This window comes from Typopeltis vanoorti, chromosome 9, assembly GCF_054136105.1.
Source record: "Typopeltis vanoorti isolate ZY-2024b chromosome 9, IOZ_Tvanoo_1.0, whole genome shotgun sequence".
NCBI classification, from domain to species: domain Eukaryota; kingdom Metazoa; phylum Arthropoda; class Arachnida; order Uropygi; family Thelyphonidae; genus Typopeltis; species Typopeltis vanoorti.
Genome location: NC_143557.1, coordinates 127,309,216 through 127,335,735, shown reverse-complemented (window position 1 = coordinate 127,335,735; position 26,520 = coordinate 127,309,216). Strand labels below are relative to the sequence as shown.

At 34.9% G+C, this 26,520-nt stretch overlaps 1 protein-coding gene across 1 annotated transcript in view; it reads right to left on the bottom strand.

The window, feature by feature from the left end:
* LOC150103521 (exosome complex component RRP42-like) overlaps positions 1-26,520 on the bottom strand; it is a 64,664-nt gene that overhangs the window by 21,734 nt on the left and 16,410 nt on the right. Inside the window, exon 5 of the mRNA XM_090397763.1 lies at positions 15,804-15,874. Coding sequence (XP_090253889.1) covers positions 15,804-15,874 — 71 coding nt within the window. The remainder of the gene's footprint in view (positions 1-15,803; positions 15,875-26,520) is intronic.

Genomic DNA, 26,520 nt, shown 5'->3' with positions numbered 1-26,520 from the left:
AGTCTTACAGTGGCTGCACTGCATAGTTCAGAAAGCCTGGACAGAGGGACGAATTCCCGATGATTGGAGTAGAGCTCTCATAGTACCCATATATAAAAAGGGAAATAAAACTGCATGTGAGAATTACAGAGGTATTTCCCTACTGAGTGTTCCTGGCAAGATCTATGCAAGTATACTTGAGAAACGGTTGAGAAGAATTGTGGAAGAAAAGCTTGGTGAAGAACAAGCTGGATTCAGGCCAAATAGAGGCTGTCAGGATCAGATCTTCACTTTACGACAAATAGTCGAGAAAGCATGGGAATGTAACAAAGATCTGTATTTAAGTTTTGTCGATTTGGAAAAGGCATATGACAAAGTGCCAAGAGAGAAACTATTCAATACGCTGCAGTTATATGGTGTCAATGGGGCATTATATCAAGCAATACTTAGTCTTTATTTGAGTTGTGAGTCAGTAGTTAGAATTGAAGGAAGTACAGGAAGATGGTTTAATGTTAAATCTGGTGTGAGACAAGGATGTACATTATCCCCTCTGTTATTCATTATCTATATGGATCACATTATGAAGGAATGTGGTATTAAACCTGATATCAAAATTGGAGATGTTAATGTCAGCTCTTTGCTTTATGCGGATGATGTTATACTTCTAAATAAATCCAATACAAATCTGCAAGATTCTCTGACTAAATTGAATAGCTGTTGTAATAGATATGGTATGAAGGTCAGCAATAAAAAGACAAAGACAATGAAAATAGGCAGAATCATTGAAAATGTCAACTGTGTTGTGAATGGAGAACCTGTGGAACAAGTAAAACATTTCAGCTACTTAGGCACAATTTTTAGTGAAGATGGTAAACTAAATATAGAAATAGACAACAGAATCAGCAAAGCTGGTATCGTGGGAAGTCAATTGAATAAATTCATATGGAATAAGAAAGAAATTAGTCGGAACACTAAATTAGCTGTATACAAGACTGTGTTCAAACCAATTTTAACTTTTGGATCTGAGAGCTGGGTCAGAAGTAAAACACTTGACCAAAGACTAGAGACCGCAGATATGAGAGTCCTGAGAAAGATTAGAGGCGTGAACAGATGGCATCAATGGCAATATCATATTAAAAACGAGGATATTAGGAAAGAACTTGACATTGTCAGCATCCAGGAATGCGTTAGCAGAGCTAATCTCAGATGGTATGGTCACTTAAATAGAATGGGAGAGGAAAGATTAGCAAAACAAGTGTTCTCTGCCAGGTTTGCAGGAAAACGACCCAGAGGAAGACCAAGATATAGGTGGATTGATACGGTACAAAGTGCCTTAGACGATAGAAATATAAGATCTGATAATGTTGGAGTCTTGACAAGTAACAGACTGATTTGGAGGAAAATTGTAGATAGGAAGTTAGTAATGATGTAATTTTTTCATGTAGTACTGTCATATCCTGTACACCCCTTGAGGGTACATGGCAGGAATTTGATGATGATGATGATGATGATCTTGGTTATCAACAAGTAAATGCACTCTAATATTTTTTTTTTAAAAATTTATTAGAGTACATGCAACTTGGAGATTTTTGGCGACACTGGAAAACAGTATGCAAGACAAGAAATATGCAAACCACTAAGCAAATATTTTATTTTTTAAAAAAAAGTCCATAAAAGAAACCATCAGATATTTTTACAATGATAATATTAACATTCTAATTTCAATATAGTACACGTTCATTAGGGAAACTGATTAATGCATGTCATTTAGCCACTTTTTCAGACAATGCAGACAATTTACTTATATTGTAAACTAATTGCATTTTTGCATTTTTTCTTCAATAAATTAAAAGATAAAAAAAATATTTATTTATACTATATGTTTATTAATATATCATTACATGAATAATTTATGTACACTGAATATGAAAGCTTTCATACTGCTAACACATTGTATCTTTCAAGTTATGTTAATTCTATGCCCATGATCCTATAAGGTCTGTCCTAATAATTGCATATTTTTGAAAAAGATCTCTAAGCATTATAATTCATATTTATATTACATTATAAATGGATGCATTAATCATCATCATCATCAAATTCCTGCCATGTACCCACAAGGGGTGTAGAGGATATGATAGTACTACATGAAAAAAATTACATCATTACTAATTTCCTATCTACAATTTTCCTCCAAATCAGTCTGTTACTTGTCAAGACTCCAAGCATTATCAGATCTTATATTTCTATCGTCTAAGGCACTTTGTACCCTATCAATCCACCTATATCTTGGTCTTCCTCTGGGTCGTTTTCCTGCCAACCTGGCAGAGAACACTTCTTTTGCTAATCTTTCTTCACCCATTCTGTTTAAGTGACCATACCAACTGAGATTAGCTCTGCTAATGCATTCCTGGATGCTGACAATGTCAAGTTCTTTCCTAATATCCTCATTTTTAATATGATATTGCCATTGATGCCATCTGTTCACACCTATAATCTTTCTCAGGACTCTCATATCTGCGGTCTCTAGTCTTTGGTCAAGTGTTTTACTTCTGACCCAGCTCTCAGATCCATAAGTTAAAACTGGTTTGAACACTGTCTTGTATACAGCTAATTTAGTATTCTGACTAATTTCTTTCTTATTCCATATGCATTTATTCAATTAACTTCCCACCATACCAGTTTTGCTGATTCTGTTGTCTATTTCTATATTTAATTTACCATCTTCACTAAAAATCGTGCCTAAGTAGCTGAAATGTTTTACTTGTTCCACAGGTTCTCCATTCACAACACATTTTCAGTGATTCTACCTACTTTCATTGTTTTTGTCTTTTTATTGCTGACCTTCGTACCATGTCTATTACAACAGTTATTCAATTTAGTCAGAGAATCTTGCAGACTTGTAGTGGATTTATTTAGAAGTATAACATCATCTGCATAAAGCAAAGAGCTGACATTAACATCTCCACTTTTGATATCATGTTTAATACCACTTTCCTTCATAATGTGATCCATATAGATAATGAATAACAGAAGGGATAATGCACATCCTTGTCTCACACCAGATTTAACATTAAACCATCTTCCTGTACTTCCTTCAATTCTATCTGCTGACTTACAACTCAATGGTGTCAATGGGGCATTATATCAAATATTGCTTGATATAATGCCTCATTGACACCATATAACTGTAGTGTATCGAATAGCTTCTCTCTTGGTACCTTGTCATATGCCTTTTCCAAATCGACAAATAAATAAAATAAAATAAATGATGGATGCATTAATTAGTGAGAAAAATAATTTGCGTTCTGCAATCTTTTTTCCAAAATATGAAGACAAATTTGTACATGATACAAGTAACCAAATGCAAATATTTTCAGTTAGCAGGGATTAAAACTTTTTTTATTTTTATTTTTTTATTTTATGAAGCTCATGTTTGCAAATGCCGAACTGCAACACTGTACACAACCAAGTACTCGGTGACGTGAAGAAAGGTATTATCACTAACTGACTGACTTAAAGATGCAAAGCACTTTTTAAATGTGATATATTAAAATAAAGAGATTCGCAGATCATCATTATCAAATTTCTGACATGCACCCTCAAGAGATGTACAGGATATTATGACAGTACTACATAAAAAAAGATACACCATTACCAACTTTCGATGAAAAATTTTTCACGAAATTAATCTGTTATCTGTCAAAATTCTAACATTATTAGATCTTATATTCTTAAAGCATTTTTTTACTGTATCAATCTACCTACATCTTGGTCTTCCTTTGGGTCTTTTTCCTGCCAACTTGGCAAAAAAAAAAAGTTTTGCTAATCTTTCCTCTCCCATTCTGTTTAAATGACCATGCTATCTGAGATTAGCTCTGCTGACCTCATAGTATGGTCACTTAAGGGTCAGAGCAGCATAACTGGGAGGAGACCTACACAGAGCATTTTAAGGAATGCAGGAAACCGATCAGGGCTTCTGATCTGATGTCCAATCCTCCCCTTCTCCTGGTGCACCCAATTAGGTATTTATGTGGATACAGAACAAACGAGGACAAGCTCACAGTTTAGCTGACCAAATTATATTTTTACTAGCACAATGTAAAATGATAGCAAAACATGACAGAGACTTACAGATGTAAAATAAAATAATTACTTTTAAACAATTTTTCAGTTTAGCTGAAACCACTCATGGTGTATGAAAGAATCCTTGGGTGGTATTCATTTAGAGATCCTCATTCTACATTATGAAATGGATCAACCTTGCAATAAGAAACCAAACATATCTGACAAAAAAACCTTCAACACTGTCATGCAGGAAACTCATTTCAAATTGTGCTCATTTTCTAAAGTATGTACTTTGATGTGCAAAAATGAAAAATTTTAACTTTATGGAGGGGTGGGGTTATCATCAAACTCTGATGCTCTAGTCCCATAAACTACTGTAATCTCATGTGTGACATGGAGTGAAAGGAGGACTGTACATACAGTTTGAATGTACGGTTCTGACAATTAAGCAAGTGTTACATTTTCAGCTATAGAGTTTAATGCTACAAAATTACATTTTTATTTTTCACTTGAACTAGAAGTATCAAACAATTAAATAGCACAAAAAAAGCACATGCAATTAACACGAAGGAAAAAAAAAAAAAGATTTTATGTTATTTTGATACATATCAAAGCTATGTGTGGAAGATGTTATGTTATATTCAGGCAATGACAATCAAGGAAAAGAAGGAGTAGCCATAGTATTCAACACAAAATACGAGGCTAATCTTCTTGAATGGCAGTCAGTCTCAAGTAGAGTAATGTGGGCAAATATGAGAATGGGGAACTGGACAATGAGACTTATTTGTGCCTATGGTCCCACAGAAGGTTCTACTAAGGTAGAAGAGGAGGAATTTTTTGAGGCTTTAGAAAAAGCAACTGACACAATGAAAAAGGAAAAGTTGGTCCTTGTTGGGGATCTAAATAGTAGAGTAGGAAATGATTGTGAGACATACAAAAATATTTTGGGAAAATTTGGAGAAAAGAGCAAAGCTAATAATAATGGCAAATATCTGTTGGATTTCTGCTCAGGACATGGACTGGTTATTACTAACACCATGTTCCAACATAAAAATGTGCACAAATTCACATGGAGAGAAGAAGCTAGGAATAAGAAAAGTCTCATTGACTATGTTATTGTTGATAGTGATGTTTTCTCCCTGGTGCAGGACACCAGAGTGTACAGAGGATTTGAAATTGGAAGTGATCACTATTTAGTCTTGAGCAGGATAAAATTGAATTTCATATTGAAAAGAATAACATGTAAGAAAGTTTTAAAGCGAATAAAAGTTGAGCAGCTCTCAGATGTAAACTGTAGACTAAAATACAGAAATATTATTGAAAAGAAAATGAAAGAGTTTGAGAACAGGAATCAAACCTTGGAGATTCAGTGGCAAACTCTGAAGGAAACATTGATTGATTCTGCCAGAGAGGCATGTGGTAAGGTTGTGTGCAAAGATAAAAAAATCAGAACTCCCTGGTGGACACAGGAAGTTAAAGTGGCAGTGAAGGAAAAGAAGAAAGCATATCAAAAGTTCCTGTCAAATAAGTCAGCTTTTACTCTTACAGAATATAGAGACAAATGTAAGAAAGCTAAACAGTGTGTAAAACTAGCTAAACAAAAGTCATGGGAGGACTTTGGCAAGAATATAGAAAATAAATATCAAGAAGGTGGCAAAATATATTCTGGAGGTTGTTGAAGAAGCTTAGGAATGGAGGAAAGAGTTCTGTAAAAGGAATTAGAGATGATAAAGGTGAAATGAAAACAGCAGAAAAAGATATCCTTGAAGTATGGAGTAATTACTTTGAAAAACTGCTAAATGAAACAAGCAGTGATGACAGCACAGTGATAAAAAACACTGACCAGGCATGCAGTCAGGAATACATATCCATACTTGAAGTAGAAAAAGCCATCAAAGGCTTGAAATGTGGAAAGGCAGCAGGAGTAGATGATATTCGAACAGAAATGCTGAAGTATGGTGGTATAAGAGTCTTACAGTGGCTGCACTGCATAGTTCAGAAAGCCTGGACAGAGGGACGAATTCCCGATGATTGGAGTAGAGCTCTCATAGTACCCATATATAAAAAGGGAAATAAAACTGAATGTGAGAATTACAGAGGTATTTCCCTACTCAGTGTTCCTGGCAAGATCTATGCAAGTATACTTGAGAAACGGTTGAGAAGAATTGTGGAAGAAAAGCTTGGTGAAGAACAAGCTGGATTCAGGCCAAATAGAGGCTGTCAGGATCAGATCTTCACTTTACGACAAATAGTCGAGAAAGCATGGGAATATAACAAAGATCTGTATTTAAGTTTTGTCGATTTGGAAAAGGCATATGACAAGGTGCCAAGAGAGAAGCTATTCAATATGCTGCAGTTATATGGTGTCAATGGGGCATTATATCAAGCAATACTTAGTCTTTATTTGAGCTGTGAGTCAGCAGTTAGAATTGAAGGAAGTACAGGAAGATGGTTTAATGTTAAATCTGGTGTGAGACAAGGATGTACATTATCACCTCTGTTATTCATTATCTATATGGATCACATTATGAAGGAATGTGGTATTAAACCTGATATCAAAATTGGAGATGTTAATGTCAGCTCTTTGCTTTATGCGGATGATGTTATACTTCTAAATAAATCCAATACAAATCTGCAAGATTCTCTGACTAAATTGAATAGCTGTTGTAATAGATATGGTATGAAGGTCAGCAATAAAAAGACAAAGACAATGAAAATAGGCAGAATCATTGAAAATGTCAACTGTGTTGTGAATGGAGAACCTGTGGAACAAGTAAAACATTTCAGCTACTTAGGCACAATTTTTAGTGAAGATGGTAAACTAAATATAGAAATAGACAACAGAATCAGCAAAGCTGGTATCGTGGGAAGTCAATTGAATAAATTCATATGGAATAAGAAAGAAATTAGTCGGAACACTAAATTAGCTGTATACAAGACTGTGTTCAAACCAATTTTAACTTTTGGATCTGAGAGCTGGGTCAGAAGTAAAACACTTGACCAAAGACTAGAGACCGCAGATATGAGAGTCCTGAGAAAGATTAGAGGCGTGAACAGATGGCATCAATGGCAATATCATATTAAAAACGAGGATATTAGGAAAGAACTTGACATTGTCAGCATCCAGGAATGCGTTAGCAGAGCTAATCTCAGATGGTATGGTCACTTAAATAGAATGGGAGAGGAAAGATTAGCAAAACAAGTGTTCTCTGCCAGGTTTGCAGGAAAACGACCCAGAGGAAGACCAAGATATAGGTGGATTGATACGGTACAAAGTGCCTTAGACGATAGAAATATAAGATCTGATAATGTTGGAGTCTTGACAAGTAACAGACTGATTTGGAGGAAAATTGTAGATAGGAAGTTAGTAATGATGTAATTTTTTCATGTAGTACTGTCATATCCTGTACACCCCTTGAGGGTACATGGCAGGAATTTGATGATGATGATGATGATGATCTTGGTTATCAACAAGTAAATGCACTCTAATATTTTTTTTTTAAAAATTTATTAGAGTACATGCAACTTGGAGATTTTTGGCGACACTGGAAAACAGTATGCAAGACAAGAAATATGCAAACCACTAAGCAAATATTTTATTTTTTAAAAAAAAGTCCATAAAAGAAACCATCAGATATTTTTACAATGATAATATTAACATTCTAATTTCAATATAGTACACGTTCATTAGGGAAACTGATTAATGCATGTCATTTAGCCACTTTTTCAGACAATGCAGACAATTTACTTATATTGTAAACTAATTGCATTTTTGCATTTTTTCTTCAATAAATTAAAAGATAAAAAAAATATTTATTTATACTATATGTTTATTAATATATCATTACATGAATAATTTATGTACACTGAATATGAAAGCTTTCATACTGCTAACACATTGTATCTTTCAAGTTATGTTAATTCTATGCCCATGATCCTATAAGGTCTGTCCTAATAATTGCATATTTTTGAAAAAGATCTCTAAGCATTATAATTCATATTTATATTACATTATAAATGGATGCATTAATCATCATCATCATCAAATTCCTGCCATGTACCCACAAGGGGTGTAGAGGATATGATAGTACTACATGAAAAAAATTACATCATTACTAATTTCCTATCTACAATTTTCCTCCAAATCAGTCTGTTACTTGTCAAGACTCCAAGCATTATCAGATCTTATATTTCTATCGTCTAAGGCACTTTGTACCCTATCAATCCACCTATATCTTGGTCTTCCTCTGGGTCGTTTTCCTGCCAACCTGGCAGAGAACACTTCTTTTGCTAATCTTTCTTCACCCATTCTGTTTAAGTGACCATACCAACTGAGATTAGCTCTGCTAATGCATTCCTGGATGCTGACAATGTCAAGTTCTTTCCTAATATCCTCATTTTTAATATGATATTGCCATTGATGCCATCTGTTCACACCTATAATCTTTCTCAGGACTCTCATATCTGCGGTCTCTAGTCTTTGGTCAAGTGTTTTACTTCTGACCCAGCTCTCAGATCCATAAGTTAAAACTGGTTTGAACACTGTCTTGTATACAGCTAATTTAGTATTCTGACTAATTTCTTTCTTATTCCATATGCATTTATTCAATTAACTTCCCACCATACCAGTTTTGCTGATTCTGTTGTCTATTTCTATATTTAATTTACCATCTTCACTAAAAATCGTGCCTAAGTAGCTGAAATGTTTTACTTGTTCCACAGGTTCTCCATTCACAACACATTTTCAGTGATTCTACCTACTTTCATTGTTTTTGTCTTTTTATTGCTGACCTTCGTACCATGTCTATTACAACAGTTATTCAATTTAGTCAGAGAATCTTGCAGACTTGTAGTGGATTTATTTAGAAGTATAACATCATCTGCATAAAGCAAAGAGCTGACATTAACATCTCCACTTTTGATATCATGTTTAATACCACTTTCCTTCATAATGTGATCCATATAGATAATGAATAACAGAAGGGATAATGCACATCCTTGTCTCACACCAGATTTAACATTAAACCATCTTCCTGTACTTCCTTCAATTCTATCTGCTGACTTACAACTCAATGGTGTCAATGGGGCATTATATCAAATATTGCTTGATATAATGCCTCATTGACACCATATAACTGTAGTGTATCGAATAGCTTCTCTCTTGGTACCTTGTCATATGCCTTTTCCAAATCGACAAATAAATAAAATAAAATAAATGATGGATGCATTAATTAGTGAGAAAAATAATTTGCGTTCTGCAATCTTTTTTCCAAAATATGAAGACAAATTTGTACATGATACAAGTAACCAAATGCAAATATTTTCAGTTAGCAGGGATTAAAACTTTTTTTATTTTTATTTTTTTATTTTATGAAGCTCATGTTTGCAAATGCCGAACTGCAACACTGTACACAACCAAGTACTCGGTGACGTGAAGAAAGGTATTATCACTAACTGACTGACTTAAAGATGCAAAGCACTTTTTAAATGTGATATATTAAAATAAAGAGATTCGCAGATCATCATTATCAAATTTCTGACATGCACCCTCAAGAGATGTACAGGATATTATGACAGTACTACATAAAAAAAGATACACCATTACCAACTTTCGATGAAAAATTTTTCACGAAATTAATCTGTTATCTGTCAAAATTCTAACATTATTAGATCTTATATTCTTAAAGCATTTTTTTACTGTATCAATCTACCTACATCTTGGTCTTCCTTTGGGTCTTTTTCCTGCCAACTTGGCAAAAAAAAAAAGTTTTGCTAATCTTTCCTCTCCCATTCTGTTTAAATGACCATGCTATCTGAGATTAGCTCTGCTGACCTCATAGTATGGTCACTTAAGGGTCAGAGCATTTTAAGGAATGCAGGAAACCGATCAGGGCTTCTGATCTGATGTCCAATCCTCCCCTTCTCCTGGTGCACCCAATTAGGTATTTATGTGGATACAGAACAAACGAGGACAAGCTCACAGTTTAGCTGACCAAATTATATTTTTACTAGCACAATGTAAAATGATAGCAAAACATGACAGAGACTTACAGATGTAAAATAAAATAATTACTTTTAAACAATTTTTCAGTTTAGCTGAAACCACTCATGGTGTATGAAAGAATCCTTGGGTGGTATTCATTTAGAGATCCTCATTCTACATTATGAAATGGATCAACCTTGCAATAAGAAACCAAACATATCTGACAAAAAAACCTTCAACACTGTCATGCAGGAAACTCATTTCAAATTGTGCTCATTTTCTAAAGTATGTACTTTGATGTGCAAAAATGAAAAATTTTAACTTTATGGAGGGGTGGGGTTATCATCAAACTCTGATGCTCTAGTCCCATAAACTACTGTAATCTCATGTGTGACATGGAGTGAAAGGAGGACTGTACATACAGTTTGAATGTACGGTTCTGACAATTAAGCAAGTGTTACATTTTCAGCTATAGAGTTTAATGCTACAAAATTACATTTTTATTTTTCACTTGAACTAGAAGTATCAAACAATTAAATAGCACAAAAAAAGCACATGCAATTAACACGAAGGAAAAAAAAAAAAAGATTTTATGTTATTTTGATACATATCAAAGCTATGTGTGGAAGATGTTATGTTATATTCAGGCAATGACAATCAAGGAAAAGAAGGAGTAGCCATAGTATTCAACACAAAATACGAGGCTAATCTTCTTGAATGGCAGTCAGTCTCAAGTAGAGTAATGTGGGCAAATATGAGAATGGGGAACTGGACAATGAGACTTATTTGTGCCTATGGTCCCACAGAAGGTTCTACTAAGGTAGAAGAGGAGGAATTTTTTGAGGCTTTAGAAAAAGCAACTGACACAATGAAAAAGGAAAAGTTGGTCCTTGTTGGGGATCTAAATAGTAGAGTAGGAAATGATTGTGAGACATACAAAAATATTTTGGGAAAATTTGGAGAAAAGAGCAAAGCTAATAATAATGGCAAATATCTGTTGGATTTCTGCTCAGGACATGGACTGGTTATTACTAACACCATGTTCCAACATAAAAATGTGCACAAATTCACATGGAGAGAAGAAGCTAGGAATAAGAAAAGTCTCATTGACTATGTTATTGTTGATAGTGATGTTTTCTCCCTGGTGCAGGACACCAGAGTGTACAGAGGATTTGAAATTGGAAGTGATCACTATTTAGTCTTGAGCAGGATAAAATTGAATTTCATATTGAAAAGAATAACATGTAAGAAAGTTTTAAAGCGAATAAAAGTTGAGCAGCTCTCAGATGTAAACTGTAGACTAAAATACAGAAATATTATTGAAAAGAAAATGAAAGAGTTTGAGAACAGGAATCAAACCTTGGAGATTCAGTGGCAAACTCTGAAGGAAACATTGATTGATTCTGCCAGAGAGGCATGTGGTAAGGTTGTGTGCAAAGATAAAAAAATCAGAACTCCCTGGTGGACACAGGAAGTTAAAGTGGCAGTGAAGGAAAAGAAGAAAGCATATCAAAAGTTCCTGTCAAATAAGTCAGCTTTTACTCTTACAGAATATAGAGACAAATGTAAGAAAGCTAAACAGTGTGTAAAACTAGCTAAACAAAAGTCATGGGAGGACTTTGGCAAGAATATAGAAAATAAATATCAAGAAGGTGGCAAAATATTCTGGAGGTTGTTGAAGAAGCTTAGGAATGGAGGAAAGAGTGCTGTAAAAGGAATTAGAGATGATAAAGGTGAAATGAAAACAGCAGAAAAAGATATCCTTGAAGTATGGAGTAATTACTTTGAAAAACTGCTAAATGAAACAAGCAGTGATGACAGCACAGTGATAAAAAACACTGACCAGGCATGCAGTCAGGAATACATATCCATACTTGAAGTAGAAAAAGCCATCAAAGGCTTGAAATGTGGAAAGGCAGCAGGAGTAGATGATATTCGAACAGAAATGCTGAAGTATGGTGGTATAAGAGTCTTACAGTGGCTGCACTGCATAGTTCAGAAAGCCTGGACAGAGGGACGAATTCCCGATGATTGGAGTAGAGCTCTCATAGTACCCATATATAAAAAGGGAAATAAAACTGAATGTGAGAATTACAGAGGTATTTCCCTACTCAGTGTTCCTGGCAAGATCTATGCAAGTATACTTGAGAAACGGTTGAGAAGAATTGTGGAAGAAAAGCTTGGTGAAGAACAAGCTGGATTCAGGCCAAATAGAGGCTGTCAGGATCAGATCTTCACTTTACGACAAATAGTCGAGAAAGCATGGGAATATAACAAAGATCTGTATTTAAGTTTTGTCGATTTGGAAAAGGCATATGACAAGGTGCCAAGAGAGAAGCTATTCAATATGCTGCAGTTATATGGTGTCAATGGGGCATTATATCAAGCAATACTTAGTCTTTATTTGAGCTGTGAGTCAGCAGTTAGAATTGAAGGAAGTACAGGAAGATGGTTTAATGTTAAATCTGGTGTGAGACAAGGATGTACATTATCACCTCTGTTATTCATTATCTATATGGATCACATTATGAAGGAATGTGGTATTAAACCTGATATCAAAATTGGAGATGTTAATGTCAGCTCTTTGCTTTATGCGGATGATGTTATACTTCTAAATAAATCCGCTACAAGTCTGCAAGATTCTCTGACTAAATTGAATAGCTGTTGTAATAGATATGGTATGAAGGTCAGCAATAAAAAGACAAAGACAATGAAAATAGGCAGAATCATTGAAAATGTCAACTGTGTTGTGAATGGAGAACCTGTGGAACAAGTAAAACATTTCAGCTACTTAGGCACAATTTTTACTGAAGATGGTAAACTAAATATAGAAATAGACAACAGAATCAGCAAAGCTGGTGTCGTGGGAAGTCAATTGAATAAATTCATATGGAATAAGAAAGAAATTAGTCGGAACACTAAATTAGCTGTATACAAGACTGTGTTCAAACCAATTTTAACTTATGGATCTGAGAGCTGGGTCAGAAGTAAAACACTTGACCAAAGACTAGAGACCGCAGATATGAGAGTCCTGAGAAAGATTAGAGGCGTGAACAGATGGCATCAATGGCAATATCATATTAAAAATGAGGATATTAGGAAAGAACTTGACATTGTCAGCATCCAGGAATGCGTTAGCAGAGCTAATCTCAGATGGTATGGTCACTTAAATAGAATGGGAGAGGAAAGATTAGCAAAACAAGTGTTCTCTGCCAGGTTGGCAGGAAAACGACCCAGAGGAAGACCAAGATATAGGTGGATTGATACGGTACAAAGTGCCTTAGACGATAGAAATATAAGATCTGATAATGTTGGAGTCTTGACAAGTAACAGACTGATTTGGAGGAAAATTGTAGATAGGAAGTTAGTAATGATGTAATTTTTTCATGTAGTACTGTCATATCCTGTACACCCCTTGAGGGTACATGGCAGGAATTTGATGATGATGATGATGTGTGGAAGATAAATTTATAATTTGTGCTATGAACACATAAGTGCCATATTTTTGATCATACAGTTCACCTACTCTTTCTCTGACAGCAGCCCAAAATTTGTGCAATTTCAAGATGCTATCCTGTCAAAAAACATCAACAAGAATAATTTTGTAGTTAATTATGTTAACTATTACACACTGGGAGAGCACGTTTCACTAACAAAAAGAAATTTCTGTTCAGTGGTTAAATTATTAAATGTTTGGACTTCACCAGTCCAAACATTTGGACTGGTGAAGTCGTAGAAATTTTCAGACAACCATTTTTGACTTTTCCCAGAGGTGTGGCAAGGGGCCGAATCCTGCTGCCATACATACGGCCTACCCTTGTTATCCAGGGCTTGACTACAGTTAGCAACTCCACGAACAAAGCCCGAATTTCAATGCCAGGGTTCTTCATCACCTGTTCCTGCAGATTTGCGAGGAATTCTGCTGTACGAACGCAATCAGATCGTCTGCTAGGGATCTTTCTTCTTGCTACATCCTCGTAGTCACCATTGCAAGAGTCTAGTTCATGCCTGATTGTTTTTACTGTATTCAGGGAGCATTGGGCAGCAGTCGTAATATCCTTATTTTGATGGCGGGCACGAATCATCATGATACAAGTTATTCTCTTCCATGATTCAGGTGGGTTCCAGCTATCCATCCTTTCTGACATCTTGTATGTGAATGAAGAAGGGTCCAAACTTTTAAATGAAGAGAAGTGTGTGTTAATACATGTAACTTACGGAAAAATATAATTAATTATAAATATGTCAAATTTATCCCGAACACCCTGTACATGTGTTACTAGCATAAGTTTATAGAAATTAATTAAAGCATAAATTGGTTAAGCTGCTGCCAGTCCTCATGTACATTTATTTGTCTCACAAATGATACTGAATACTTAACATGTATTTCATTTTAAAAACTTGATTGGTCAGCATTCTAAACAGTAGGCATCAATAAATTCATAAATTACTGATAGATTTGGTAACTACATGAAAATCATGCAAAGTCTGGTAACTGTTTCATTTCATATATATGCATCTTTTTAAAGACAAATTTTGTGATTTTCCTACTTCCACATGAGTACCTAATTAAAGACGCTCCAATATGCTAAAGACAGGAACCCAATCACAAGAATTACTATGATATAGTGAATATGTTTTGCCTGACCTTAATAATATGCAACACATGCAGCCACTTGTAAAACAGAAGACTTGGTTTTTGATTGGGAGCATTTCTTCCCCCCCCCCCCCAAAAAAAAAAAAATTTGTTCACTTTGATTTAGTGATATGGCTCTAAGGCCAGTAAATTATGTCTATTAACTGTGTGTACTCATTGGCATACTTTTGCTGTGAGATTAAAAAAAAGTTTCTGGAGAAGGGGGGAAAATCTTGTGATCTCCACATGAAATGAATTAAGTAATTAAACTCACAACCAGTTTTATTTATTTTAAATGTAAACCTGCAGTACTTCTGTAATTAGTACTGTGGCCAGGCAGAGTTTAGATGATCAATTACATTAGAATCCCCTCTTCTTAAATGCAACCAGTGAGGTATATCTTATAGACTGGCAAGGATTTCCCATTGATTCAGACAGGTTGATATCAAGCCTACTAATTTTTCGTTAGTGAAATACGTATTGGCCTGGAAAAACTACAAAAGATTAATTTGATTACAGAAATCATGTAGTAACAGCATACAGAAAGTTGAGATATCTTCAAACGTAAAATTTTGGCATAATTCAAAAATCTCTTTTAAAGGTAATTATTTCATTTTACATGTGCAAGTCAGTCTGTCAGTGATAACACCTTTCTTCACATCACTGACAAAACCTGGGTTATGCATGTTTGTGAGCTCTATAAAGTAGATGGGAAATTTAAAGATTTCAAATCAACAATGCCCTTTGGCTGGAAAGATCTGGGTTTGAATCCCATCTAGAATGTAAAGAAATTTTTCATGGCTTTTCAAGATGAAGGTGAATTAACCAGACTTCACTACTGATGGCAGGGTTTTTTCTATCAGAAACTCTGGTTTTTCACCCCACAAAACAAGTAAAAGAACACGCATAATTTGTAGACAATACAGAAAGGATTAGGCAGTAATCAGGTTTCTAAAATGCCAATTTCTTGTTCATGACAGATCACAGAGTCTAAAACAAAAATGGAAGATGGGGTGGAATGTTTGGCTATAATTATAACATAGTTGGTATAATAAAATCAAATGATATTTTTTATATTAAAAAAAATAAAACTATAGTTGCATCTAAAAAATAGTCAAATTAATGTTAAAAGCATACTTAGTGTCATATAAAGCAGCCTTTATTGCCAATGATGAAGCGTCTGATAGACTTCCACCACATTCTAGAATCTGAGTATCAAAAATAAAATAAATAGTAAGAATGGTAAGACTAATTAAATAATCAGTGTTAAATAACTTGATTTAAAGTTTCTGAAAGGACAAAATTTTACTAGACACAACTGAGGAAAATATTAAACAAGGGTTATGTAAAAAACTTACATTATTATTCACTATTACTGTTTATCATTCATTAGTTACAAAATATTGTATTGATTAAAGTTTTTAATTAATATTCTAGTATATGTTGTCATTTCCTGAAAAAAAAATTAAAAGCTATGTATAACCAAAGTATAAGTTTATCTACAAGAATTAGTTACAAAATAAAACAAATATTTGAAAAATATTAGACTGGCTAAGTGGATAGAAGTTCTCTATTGCAATCAGCCGCTTGTGAGTTTGAATCCCATTGTGCATGGATGTTTGTAAATATCTAGATTTTAGGTGGTAGATAAATCTCCTTACTCACTGTGATATCACCATCCCACTTATTGGAGGCCTGAAGTGGCTTGAAAACCATTCCATGTTTGGGTCTCTAAAGAAATGTGTCCAGATATTATCTAACCATTAGTATACTCATGGTATTAAGTAAAATTAGCTAACAACCTTTCATGGGAGGGATTAATTTAAACATACACAAACACACAAGTTAATTTTAATAACATCACTATCCATGTTCATAAAAATTTGAACAAATTCACATGGAGAAAGCATACATAAAACAAGAAAATCTTGATCACCTTACTGACGATAGTGTTATCTTCACACTGGTCCAGGATATGTGTGTACAAGGAATTTAAAAATGGAGGTGATAAATAAATATCAGTGCAAGCCTACTTCGGTGAGTGAATAACATCTGCTAACAGGCTGTGAGTTCAAATCCTACAATGATTAAGGATGTTTGTGAATATCTTTAGGTGAAAGATGAATTTCATAGTCCAATAAGACTACTACTATGCTTACTAGAGACCAAGTGGCTCAAAAAAGTTCTGTTCACTACTAGAGAAGGGTTTCCAAATGATCTAATCCTCAGTTCACCTTCAGTATGAATATTAATGTATGCACTACAGATTTTACAACTATTATAGGATAAGAGTCACCTTAAAAAAAATTATATATATATATATATATATATATTTTTTTTTAATTTTTATTTTATTATACCAACAATGTTATAATTATGGCCAGTGTAGCTCAGTGGAAGTGGCACTTGCGTCCTCTGCACTTGGTCGCTCGAAGTTTGACTTAAGTTCAAGTCTGGTCGCCGACCGGAGGAACTTTTTCTAAGCCTTTCTTCGATCGGTTCCTGAGTTAGTCGATCTCTGGCATGGACAAGTGGGTTTTTCCTCCCAGAAACTCTGGTTTTTCACCCTGTGAACTCAAGAAAATCAACTGTAGTACCCACATTATTTCAGACAGTGACATATCTTGTTAAGGTTAGGTACCAAGAGATGGTAGCACTTGTTTGCCAGCCTCTTCATCGGTGGCTGCTTTAATTAGTGATAGACATGGGCCAGCTATCTCTGGCTACCGGTGGAGATTGAACTGCCCATTCAGTCTCCAAAAGCTAGATAGGATATAAAGGCCTCGCATACTCCCTATAAGGAAATAAAAGGCGTTAGCGGAAAATAAATAAATAATAAAAAAAAAAATATACATATATATATAAAATTCAGGATATACATAAGCAATCTACTGAAAAGAAAAACCTTTGGAAAGTTCTGAACAAGATTAAAATTTAAGTAAACCTTCAGATTCAAAGATAAAAACTTAATGCAATTTGTCCAAGTCTGATAAGATCTGCCTGAGTGTATATGACAACCAGATCAGTAAAAACTGCATTCCTTTCTAGAATGAAATACTGGTGGTGGTGGCGCTCCACCAGACCATGTCAAATAGTAAACAAGTGTTGCATTGTTCACACATAAGTGAGAGGTCATCAACCTTCAATAGATTAGGTGGCATATAATCCTCTCTTCTCTTTCTACATTAACTACATGGCCAGTGTTTATAAATTTCAGGTTTAATCTCATGTAATTATTTGTTGGTGCTTCCTCTCACAATGACTGCCACCCATTGATTAATTACCTTTGCTCTTATTAACTGTCTGTAGTTTCATTTCCTTTGATTCCAATGCAGAGAATTCAGCACAGATGAACATCAAAATTTAGTCTTCATTTTATACAATAATTGCAGAATGTCATAATGCACTGGATATGGATTATGCATAGGAGAGGAAATGGCCTGTAAAGAGCTCAATGAATCTGTATGAATTATACATTTTTGTAGCAGTCTTCTTTTATATGTACAAGTGTAAAGTGAACTGCAATGCAACTCAGCAGTATACTTACTGCATTTGAGTGGAATCCAACTGGACACAATGCAGTCAGGAAAACAGCAGTACAACTAACAGAAGTCTCAGATCTTGAGCTGTTCAGTCTCTACTTTGTGTGTATTATGAATATATGACTTCCCTAACTGCCACAAGAGACTACATGATGGGTTACAAACTTCCCATGGAGGAATGCTATCATGTTCAGTTGAGGTAATGTCAATATTCATGCTAATAGCTTGCATAATCTCTTTTGCATGCATACTGAATGGGTAAATAGCAGTCTGATGTGTGTGACACTGATCTTCCCCAATGGAAGATAAAAATAAACAGTACTTCATGTAGGATGCTTAGGCAAATTTTATTTTTAGGACACAGTTAAGTGATAACTGTCTCCTTCAAAGCAAGAGAACAGGTTTATTTGCTTCGACATAAAGACTGAGTTAACTGCATGTGAAGTGCACTAGTAGCTGTTCATATACCATGATGATGGACAAAATTCCACCAGTGCAGGGTACTCTTCCTTATAGAAATATAGACATGTGACCCATAATCAAGATTTGAGTGAACATGTGCATGATAAAGGTGAAACAAGGAACATTCATCAGTAACTCATTCTCTGTGAAAGTTATGCACTGCTCTTTGCACTTAGTTGACAAATATGTGCAAGGAATGCAAGCTTTCTGTCAAAATGAGTCCTAAGAACTTTGCTACTGGAATAACAGTCTGTCCTACATGAAACTTTTAGCCTGAGTGAAAAGTGCATTTTCAGCAGAAGAATATGCGAATATGTTTTCAAGGTCAGAGTGATAGGTTAATAATTGTTTGTTTGTGTTGGATCTTTTCCTCTTTTGAAAAGGCAATGAATCCAGAAATTCCTGCTGGGTACTGCTGTGTAGTAAGAGAAGGAGATTAGAAGATGGTGGAAGATGTTTTATCAGTGCATAATGGATGTCACCAGGTCTCACAGCACTGGCATGAGAGAGAAAATAAAAGTGATCTTTTCAGTTGTTCCTTAATGAATGGCTCTAGCTTATTTGCAAAAAAAGTTAAAGCTGCTGTTTTCCTTGTTCTTTCAATATCAAAAATTCATCATCAGATACAAAATTGATGTTGAGATTCTAGCAGAGATTTCTCCTCGATTGCCTGCAATTGCTTTTAATTATGGATGTGTATTTTAAATAATGGATGTGTAGTTGCTGAACCCAATTGCTTTGGGTTCAGCAACTACACATCCATTACATTCCAGGATGAACAAATAGCATGTTCTATATCTGATTCCTTCATTTTCTGGAATTTATTCCATATAACTTTCAAACTGGTTGCATAATTGATAGATAATGTAAACTCAATCCATGTTTGTTTCTGACTCTGACATCTAATGTAATGCATTTAGGCTGAACACATTTAAAAAGCTATGGGATCTGATGTGGGAGGGTAATTCTGAAATATACCCCTTGCTCTGTCTTCATTTTTTTCGGCTGTTTGGCACTGAGACAATGTTTTTGGAACTGCAGTTGATGCTGCCTGGATAAGATAAACTCTGTTAGATACATTACTTTCACTGACAGGTGTTTGGCTGACTGCTTCAGCATTTAATTTTGCAAGATGGGAAAACGTATTTCAGTCAGCATGATCAATTTTCAATATGGGTATCCCTGCTAGAGAACATAATTTTTGTGAAGATATAGTACATCTCAGAGAGAAATTATTGCTTCATTATATATTCTCTTTGAAAGCCCATATGGACAATGGAAGAGGAAGTAGACCGTAAGATATACTGCACAATATAAGTGGGCATATGAAAGATATTGCATCCATTATTAAGAACAGAAGGAGAGAGAGAGAGAGAGAGGTCATTATTATCAAGCATATGCTCAAATGATATGGCTTTTTCCATTCATGTTAGCACTACCCACACAGTGTTGAGTCCACTGAAGTCGATCATAAGAAGTATGGGCTGAGGTAGTTGAAATAGGATAATCTAGTTTAATCTGAGTTAGCTCAGAAGCTGGTAGTAAATAAATGGAACATACTGTAATAAAAAAATCCCACTGACAGGCAGATGGTAACCAATTCTAGTGTTAAGATGTCCACAACAAAAAAGAATGAGGTTGACTACAAGGGTGGCAAACTCTTCCATGAACAGGTCCATCAGAGGTATTTGTCATAATGCATACAATTTTAACATGTAAATGATAAAATGTCAGAATGAAGGATTTATGGACCAAAAGATTTTCTGGTTCAGTGCCAGAAATCCCTACCCTCATGATGTTGCACATGGATGTCCACTATCTGGCAATACCAGGTTATCCTAGATGCTAAACAAGCACTGTTGCAAACTTAGGTCCTGTCTCCAGACTATGAGGAGAAAGATTTATTACAACACTCTAGACTCCTGCAGGCAATCCCACAAACCTAACTGATCCATCCAGGACTGCCTGTCTTGTTGAAGCAGGGGCCAGAGTAATGCAAGATTACTAGGATTTCCCCTTTCCTGATTCCCATGGATTGCACTGCAAAGCAAACATAGCAGATCCCAGTGAAAGTGGTCAGGAAGACAGAAAAGTAAAAGAAAATTAGCATATATGGACTGCTGGAAAGACAAAGACAACTGAGAATGCTGACATATCATGATGATGGTAGTAGGATACAATAAGCCAAAATACCCAGCTCTTAAAAAGGAAAACAGCTTTTACAGGATGCCTTTTAAGAGGTTCTAGCACAGGCATATGCCAAAATTAAGTCAATCATTCGAAGGATTTGGACTGGCTACAGAATCTATCCACTTATTTGCTATGAACAAATAATTGCATTGCAAGTTATTTTAGATCAAATTAAAAATGTATCTGCAAGTCTCTAAGCAGACATGTTTTTATAATTAAGCATTCATTTCATAAGTTCACTTGTGATAGATAAAAGCAATTTTGAAGAACAATAAACCTTAGTTCTTTTTTTATCTTCTTTGAATAAAATGACTACCAACTTTATTAAATGTAACAACTAAGTTAACTTTGTAAACTATATGTGAATATATGTTATTGGTCTGTTATTTATATACACCACTCATCTTACAGGCTTCAGACTATTATGCTACATCTATGTTCTCTACAGCTTATACACAGAACATTCCTGATTTGACCACAGGCACTTTTTTTTTTTTATCATGAATGAAAAAGCATTAACTAATCTTTCTCATTGCTCTCATATCTTGAATTTGTCATCTTCATTAAAAGTTGCACTTAAATAGCTGAAATATTTTACCTGTTCTATAGGCTCTCAATTCAGGATGTAGTTGATGCTTTTAATGTTCCTGTCTGTATTCACTGTCTTTGTCTTTTTTATTGCTGATTTCTTCATACCAAATTTATCACAACAGTTATTCAATTTAATCAGGGATTCTTGCAGTCTTGTACTGGACTTATTTAGGAGTATAATATAATCTGCATAAAGTAGAGAGCTGGGATTAACATCTCCTATTTTGATATCAGATTCAATACCACTTTCCTCCATAAGGTGATCCATATAGATGATGAATAACAGGGGAGATAATATCAAACTGTACTAACTGATATGTCCCATTTACACCATATAACTGCATCATTTTGAACAGTCTTTTTCACATTGTCTTTTTCAGATCTACAAAACTTAAATACAGATCCTTGTTATATTTCCAAGATTTCTTAACTACCTGCATTAAAGTGAAAATCTGATCCTGATAACCTTTATTTTAAGTATACTTGCATAAATGTTACTAGGAGCAATAGTATAAAAATTCCCCTGTAATTCTTACATTCAGTTTTATTTTCTTTTTACAGATGGATAATATGACATCTCTACTTCAATCATCTGGAATTCGAATCTCTCACCAGGCCTTCTGAATTATGCACAGTGAAACTTTTATATCTCTATATCTGAGCATTTCTGGTCAAATATCATCTATTCCAGCTCCCTTTTCAGGTTTTTAGTGGCTTTTTCTACTTCAAATACTGATTACACACACGTTCCAGATTGCATTTCTGTTGAGTGTTTTCTATCACCATACTGTCACTGTTTGTTTCATTAAGCAATCTTTCACAGCAAACATATAGAATGTCCTCAGTTTGCATGTCACCTTTGTTATCTTCGATTTCTTGTATAGTACTCTTTCCTTGATTTTTAAGCTTTTCAATAGCCTACAGAATATTTTACCACTTCCTGATATTTATTTAGATGATGTGCAAAATATGCCTATTCATCGCATCCAAATAACTCTTACCAGTCGTAATGTTCCCAGTCCTGAAAATGTATGTGCTGACTTGATAAAAGGTGCAAAAGACAAAGAATTGAGGGTTAAAGGCCCTGTACGTATGCCTACCAAAGTGCTTCGTATTACTACTCGCAAAACTCCTTGTGGAGAAGGATCAAAAACCTGGGATTGTTATCAAATGCACATCCACAAGCGTATCATTGATTTGCACAGTCCATCAGAAACTGTGAAGCAGATTAGATGTTGAAGCTGTGTAATCCCATGGACTTTGAACATAAAATAAGCTTTTATGAAGAGAGCAGGATTAACATAGTTATGTTTAGTTTTTGTGGATGGTTTCATCCTTGGTTATTGTGGTTTTGTGGTGCTTAAGCGTCAAAGCTGTATAACTGAGAGGAGACCTCCACATAGCTTTAAAGGAATGTGAAGAACCGATCAGGGCTTCTGACCTAATGTCCAATTCTCACCTTCTCTTGGTGCATCCTGTTGGGTATCAACCTGGATACTGAACGAACGAGGATGGGCTGGCAATTTGGGAATTAGCCGACCAAATTGTAATTGTTATTGGCTTAAACCAAATTACAAAATGATGGTACAACATGACAAAATTTCATGCCGGCTGGGGCATTGCCTGGTTAAACAAGGCCCCCACTGTTTTCACCAGGGAACTGGGGCAAACAAAAAGTCAGCTACCGGAACAAATCTGAAAGCACACCCGAACTCAATATCACCAGAGTTAAAGATCGGTACTATCAACATAAGAAGCTTGAATGGCAAAGAAATGGAGCTAGCTGAGGAATTAGATAAGTACCAGATCGACATAATAGGGGTGAATGAAACAAAAAAGACAAAAACTGGTGAGATCTTTGAGCAATAAATACAAAATGTTATATTCAGGCAATGACAATCAAGGAAAAAGAAGGAGTAGCCATTGTATTCAGCAATAAATACAAGGCTAATCTTCTTGAATGGAAGGCAGTCTCAAGTAGAGTGATTTGGGCAAATATCAGAATGGGGAACTGGACAATGACACTTATTTATGCCTATGGTCCCACAGAAGGTTCTACTAAGGTAGAAGTGGAGGAATTTTTTGATGCTTTAGAGAAAGCAACTAACACAATAAAAAAATGAAAAGGTGGACCTTGTTGAAATATATTAGGAAAATTTGGAGAAAAGAACAAAGCTAATAATAATGGCAAATATTTCTTGGATTTCTGCTCAGGACATGGACTGGTTATTACTAATACCATGCTCCAACATAAAAATGTGCACAAATTCACATGGAGAGAAGAGGCAAGAAATAAGAAAAGTCTCATTGACTATGTTATTGTTGATAGTGATGTTTTCTCCCTGGTGCAGGACACCAGAGTGTACAGAGGATTTGAAATTGGAAGTGATCACTATTTAGTCTTGAGCAGGATAAAATTGAATTTCATATTGAAAAGAATAACATGTAAGAAAGTTTTAAAGTGAATAAAAGTCGAGCAGCTTTCAGATGTGAACTGTAAACTAAAATACACAAAGATTATTGAAGAAAAAATGAAAGAGTTTGAGAACAAGAATCAAACCTTGGAGATTCAGTGGCAAACCTTGAAGAAAGCCCTGATTGATTCAGCTAGAGAGGCATGTGGTGAAATTGTCTGCAAGGATAGAAAAATTAGAACTCCATGGTGGAAACAGGAAGTTAAAGAGGCAGTGAAAGAAAAGAAGAAAGCATATCAAAAGTTCCTGGCAAATAAGTCAGCTTGTGCTCTTAGAGAATACAGAGACAAATGTAAGAAAGCTAAACACTGTATAAAACTAGCTAAACAAAAGTCATGGGAGGACTTTGGCAAGAACATAGAAAATAAATATCAAGAAGGTGGCAAAATATTTTGGAGGTTGTTGCAGAAGCTTAGAAATGGAGGAAAGAGTACTGTAAAAGAAGTTAGAGATGATAAAGGTGACATGAAAACAGGAGAAAAAGATATCCTTGAAGTATGGACTAATTACTTCAAGAAATTGCTAAATGAAACAAGCAGTGACAGCACAGTGGTAAAAAAACACTGAACAGGCATACAGTCAGAAATACATATCCATACTTGAAGTAGAAAAAGCCATCAAAGGCTTAAAATGTGGAAAGGCAGCAGAAGTAGATGATATTCAACCAGAAATGCTGAAATGCTGAAGTATGGTGGTATAAAAGTCTTACAATGACTGCACTGCATGGTTCAGAAGGCCTGGACAGAGGGACGAATTCCTGATGATTGGAGTAGAGCTCTCAATAGTACCCATATATAAAAAGGGAAATAAAACAATGTGAGAATTACAGAGGTATTTCCCTACTGAGTGTTCCTGGTAAGATATATGCAAGTATACTTGAGAAACGGTTGAGAAGAATTGTAGAAGAAAAGCTTGGTGAAGAACAAGCTGGATTCAGGCTAAACAGAGGCTGTCAGGATCAGATCTTCACTTTATGACATATTGTGGAGAAATCATGGGAATATAACAAAGATCTCTATTTGAGTTTTGTAGATCTGGAAAAGGCATATGATAAGGTGCCAAGAGAGAAGCTATTCAATACACTACAGTTATATGGTGTCAATGGGGCATTATATCAAGCAATACTCGGTTGTTTTGATACATTTGTGTAAAAATAATTTAATGACTGAAACCAAGAATAATTGTAAGGTTTTAATGGTATAACACACTACTAGTTTCAGCTTTTGACAGCCTTCTTCAGGTGTCTTTTAAATAATAGGAAACAGCATTAAAAACACCGAAGTTTAAAAAAACTGAGAAACAAGGAAAAAATTCTTTGTACATAATTAACATGAAAAAATATTGTAGTTACATTTAAGTTGTTCTTTCAATCGTGGCATTGTTTGGTGAGTGCGTGCTTGCAGTCTCTCGTGAACGCCAGTACTGAACAACAGCAGAATGGCTATCTGGGAGGTTGTAGCTCAAATTGTTATTTAAATGTTCATGATTAAGGATGATTTCTCTGGACTCCACAATTTTTCTTTCTAACTCATCATGGCAACGAAAGATGTTTTTGGATCCATCTCAGTAGACTGAATGAACCTGGTGTTCATCATCAGGATTGTTTGAGAAAACAACATGACTAGACAAGGCATTGGCACGTGTTCTTTTGTAAGAGATGTCTCTCTTATGCTCCTCTATACATAATTCAATAGATTTATCTGTTTGACCAAAATAAGGGATATTACAGTCGCACCATATCTTGCACACCAGGATATTTCAGATTATGATGATGAGGCTTCAGATGGCTTACTAGAGAGCGGATTTTTGGAAGTGTAGTAAATAAAGTCCTGATGTTGTATTTCCTAAGAACTCTAGCTAATTTTTGAGAAACTGAACGGATGTATGGGATAGAGATATTACTTTTAATATTGGTTATTTCTTCAGTGCAGTGGCTAGGAGGATCAAGAAAGAATTTTTTAATGGTTCTATCAGAATATCCATTTTGTCTAAAGACATATGAGAGGTAATTAATATCTTTTTGTAGTTCATCCGGGTCATTTAGAAGAGAGCATGCTCTACGTCCTAAGGTAGAAATAGTTCCAAGTTTTCATGGAGGAAAATGATGGGACTGACTATGAAGATATCTATTAGTGTGTGTAGGTTTTCTATACATTGAAATTCTAAATTTTCCAGAGCAGTGGGACAGTTTTATATCCAGGAAAGGTAGGGAATTGTCATATTCAAGTTCAGTTGTGAATTTTATATTAGGATGTTGATTATTGAGATGATCAAGAAAATCCATGAGAGAATTGCGGGTGCAGCTCCAAATAATAAAAATATCATCCACATATCATTTCCAAAGTTTAGGTTTAAACGAGAAGGATGATATAGCTTTTGTTTCAAAATCCTCTAAATAAATGTTTGCAAGAACAGGGGATCAAGGATTGCCCATCGCTAGACCTTGGTTTTGTTTGTAGATGGTGTCTTGATATCGAAAGTAACTAGACTTAATGCAATGGGTCAGTAAAACAAACATTTTTTTGGATAATTTGTCTTTTAGTAATATCAGTACTTCTTCCGTAGGGACATTTGTAAATAAGGAAACTATGTCAA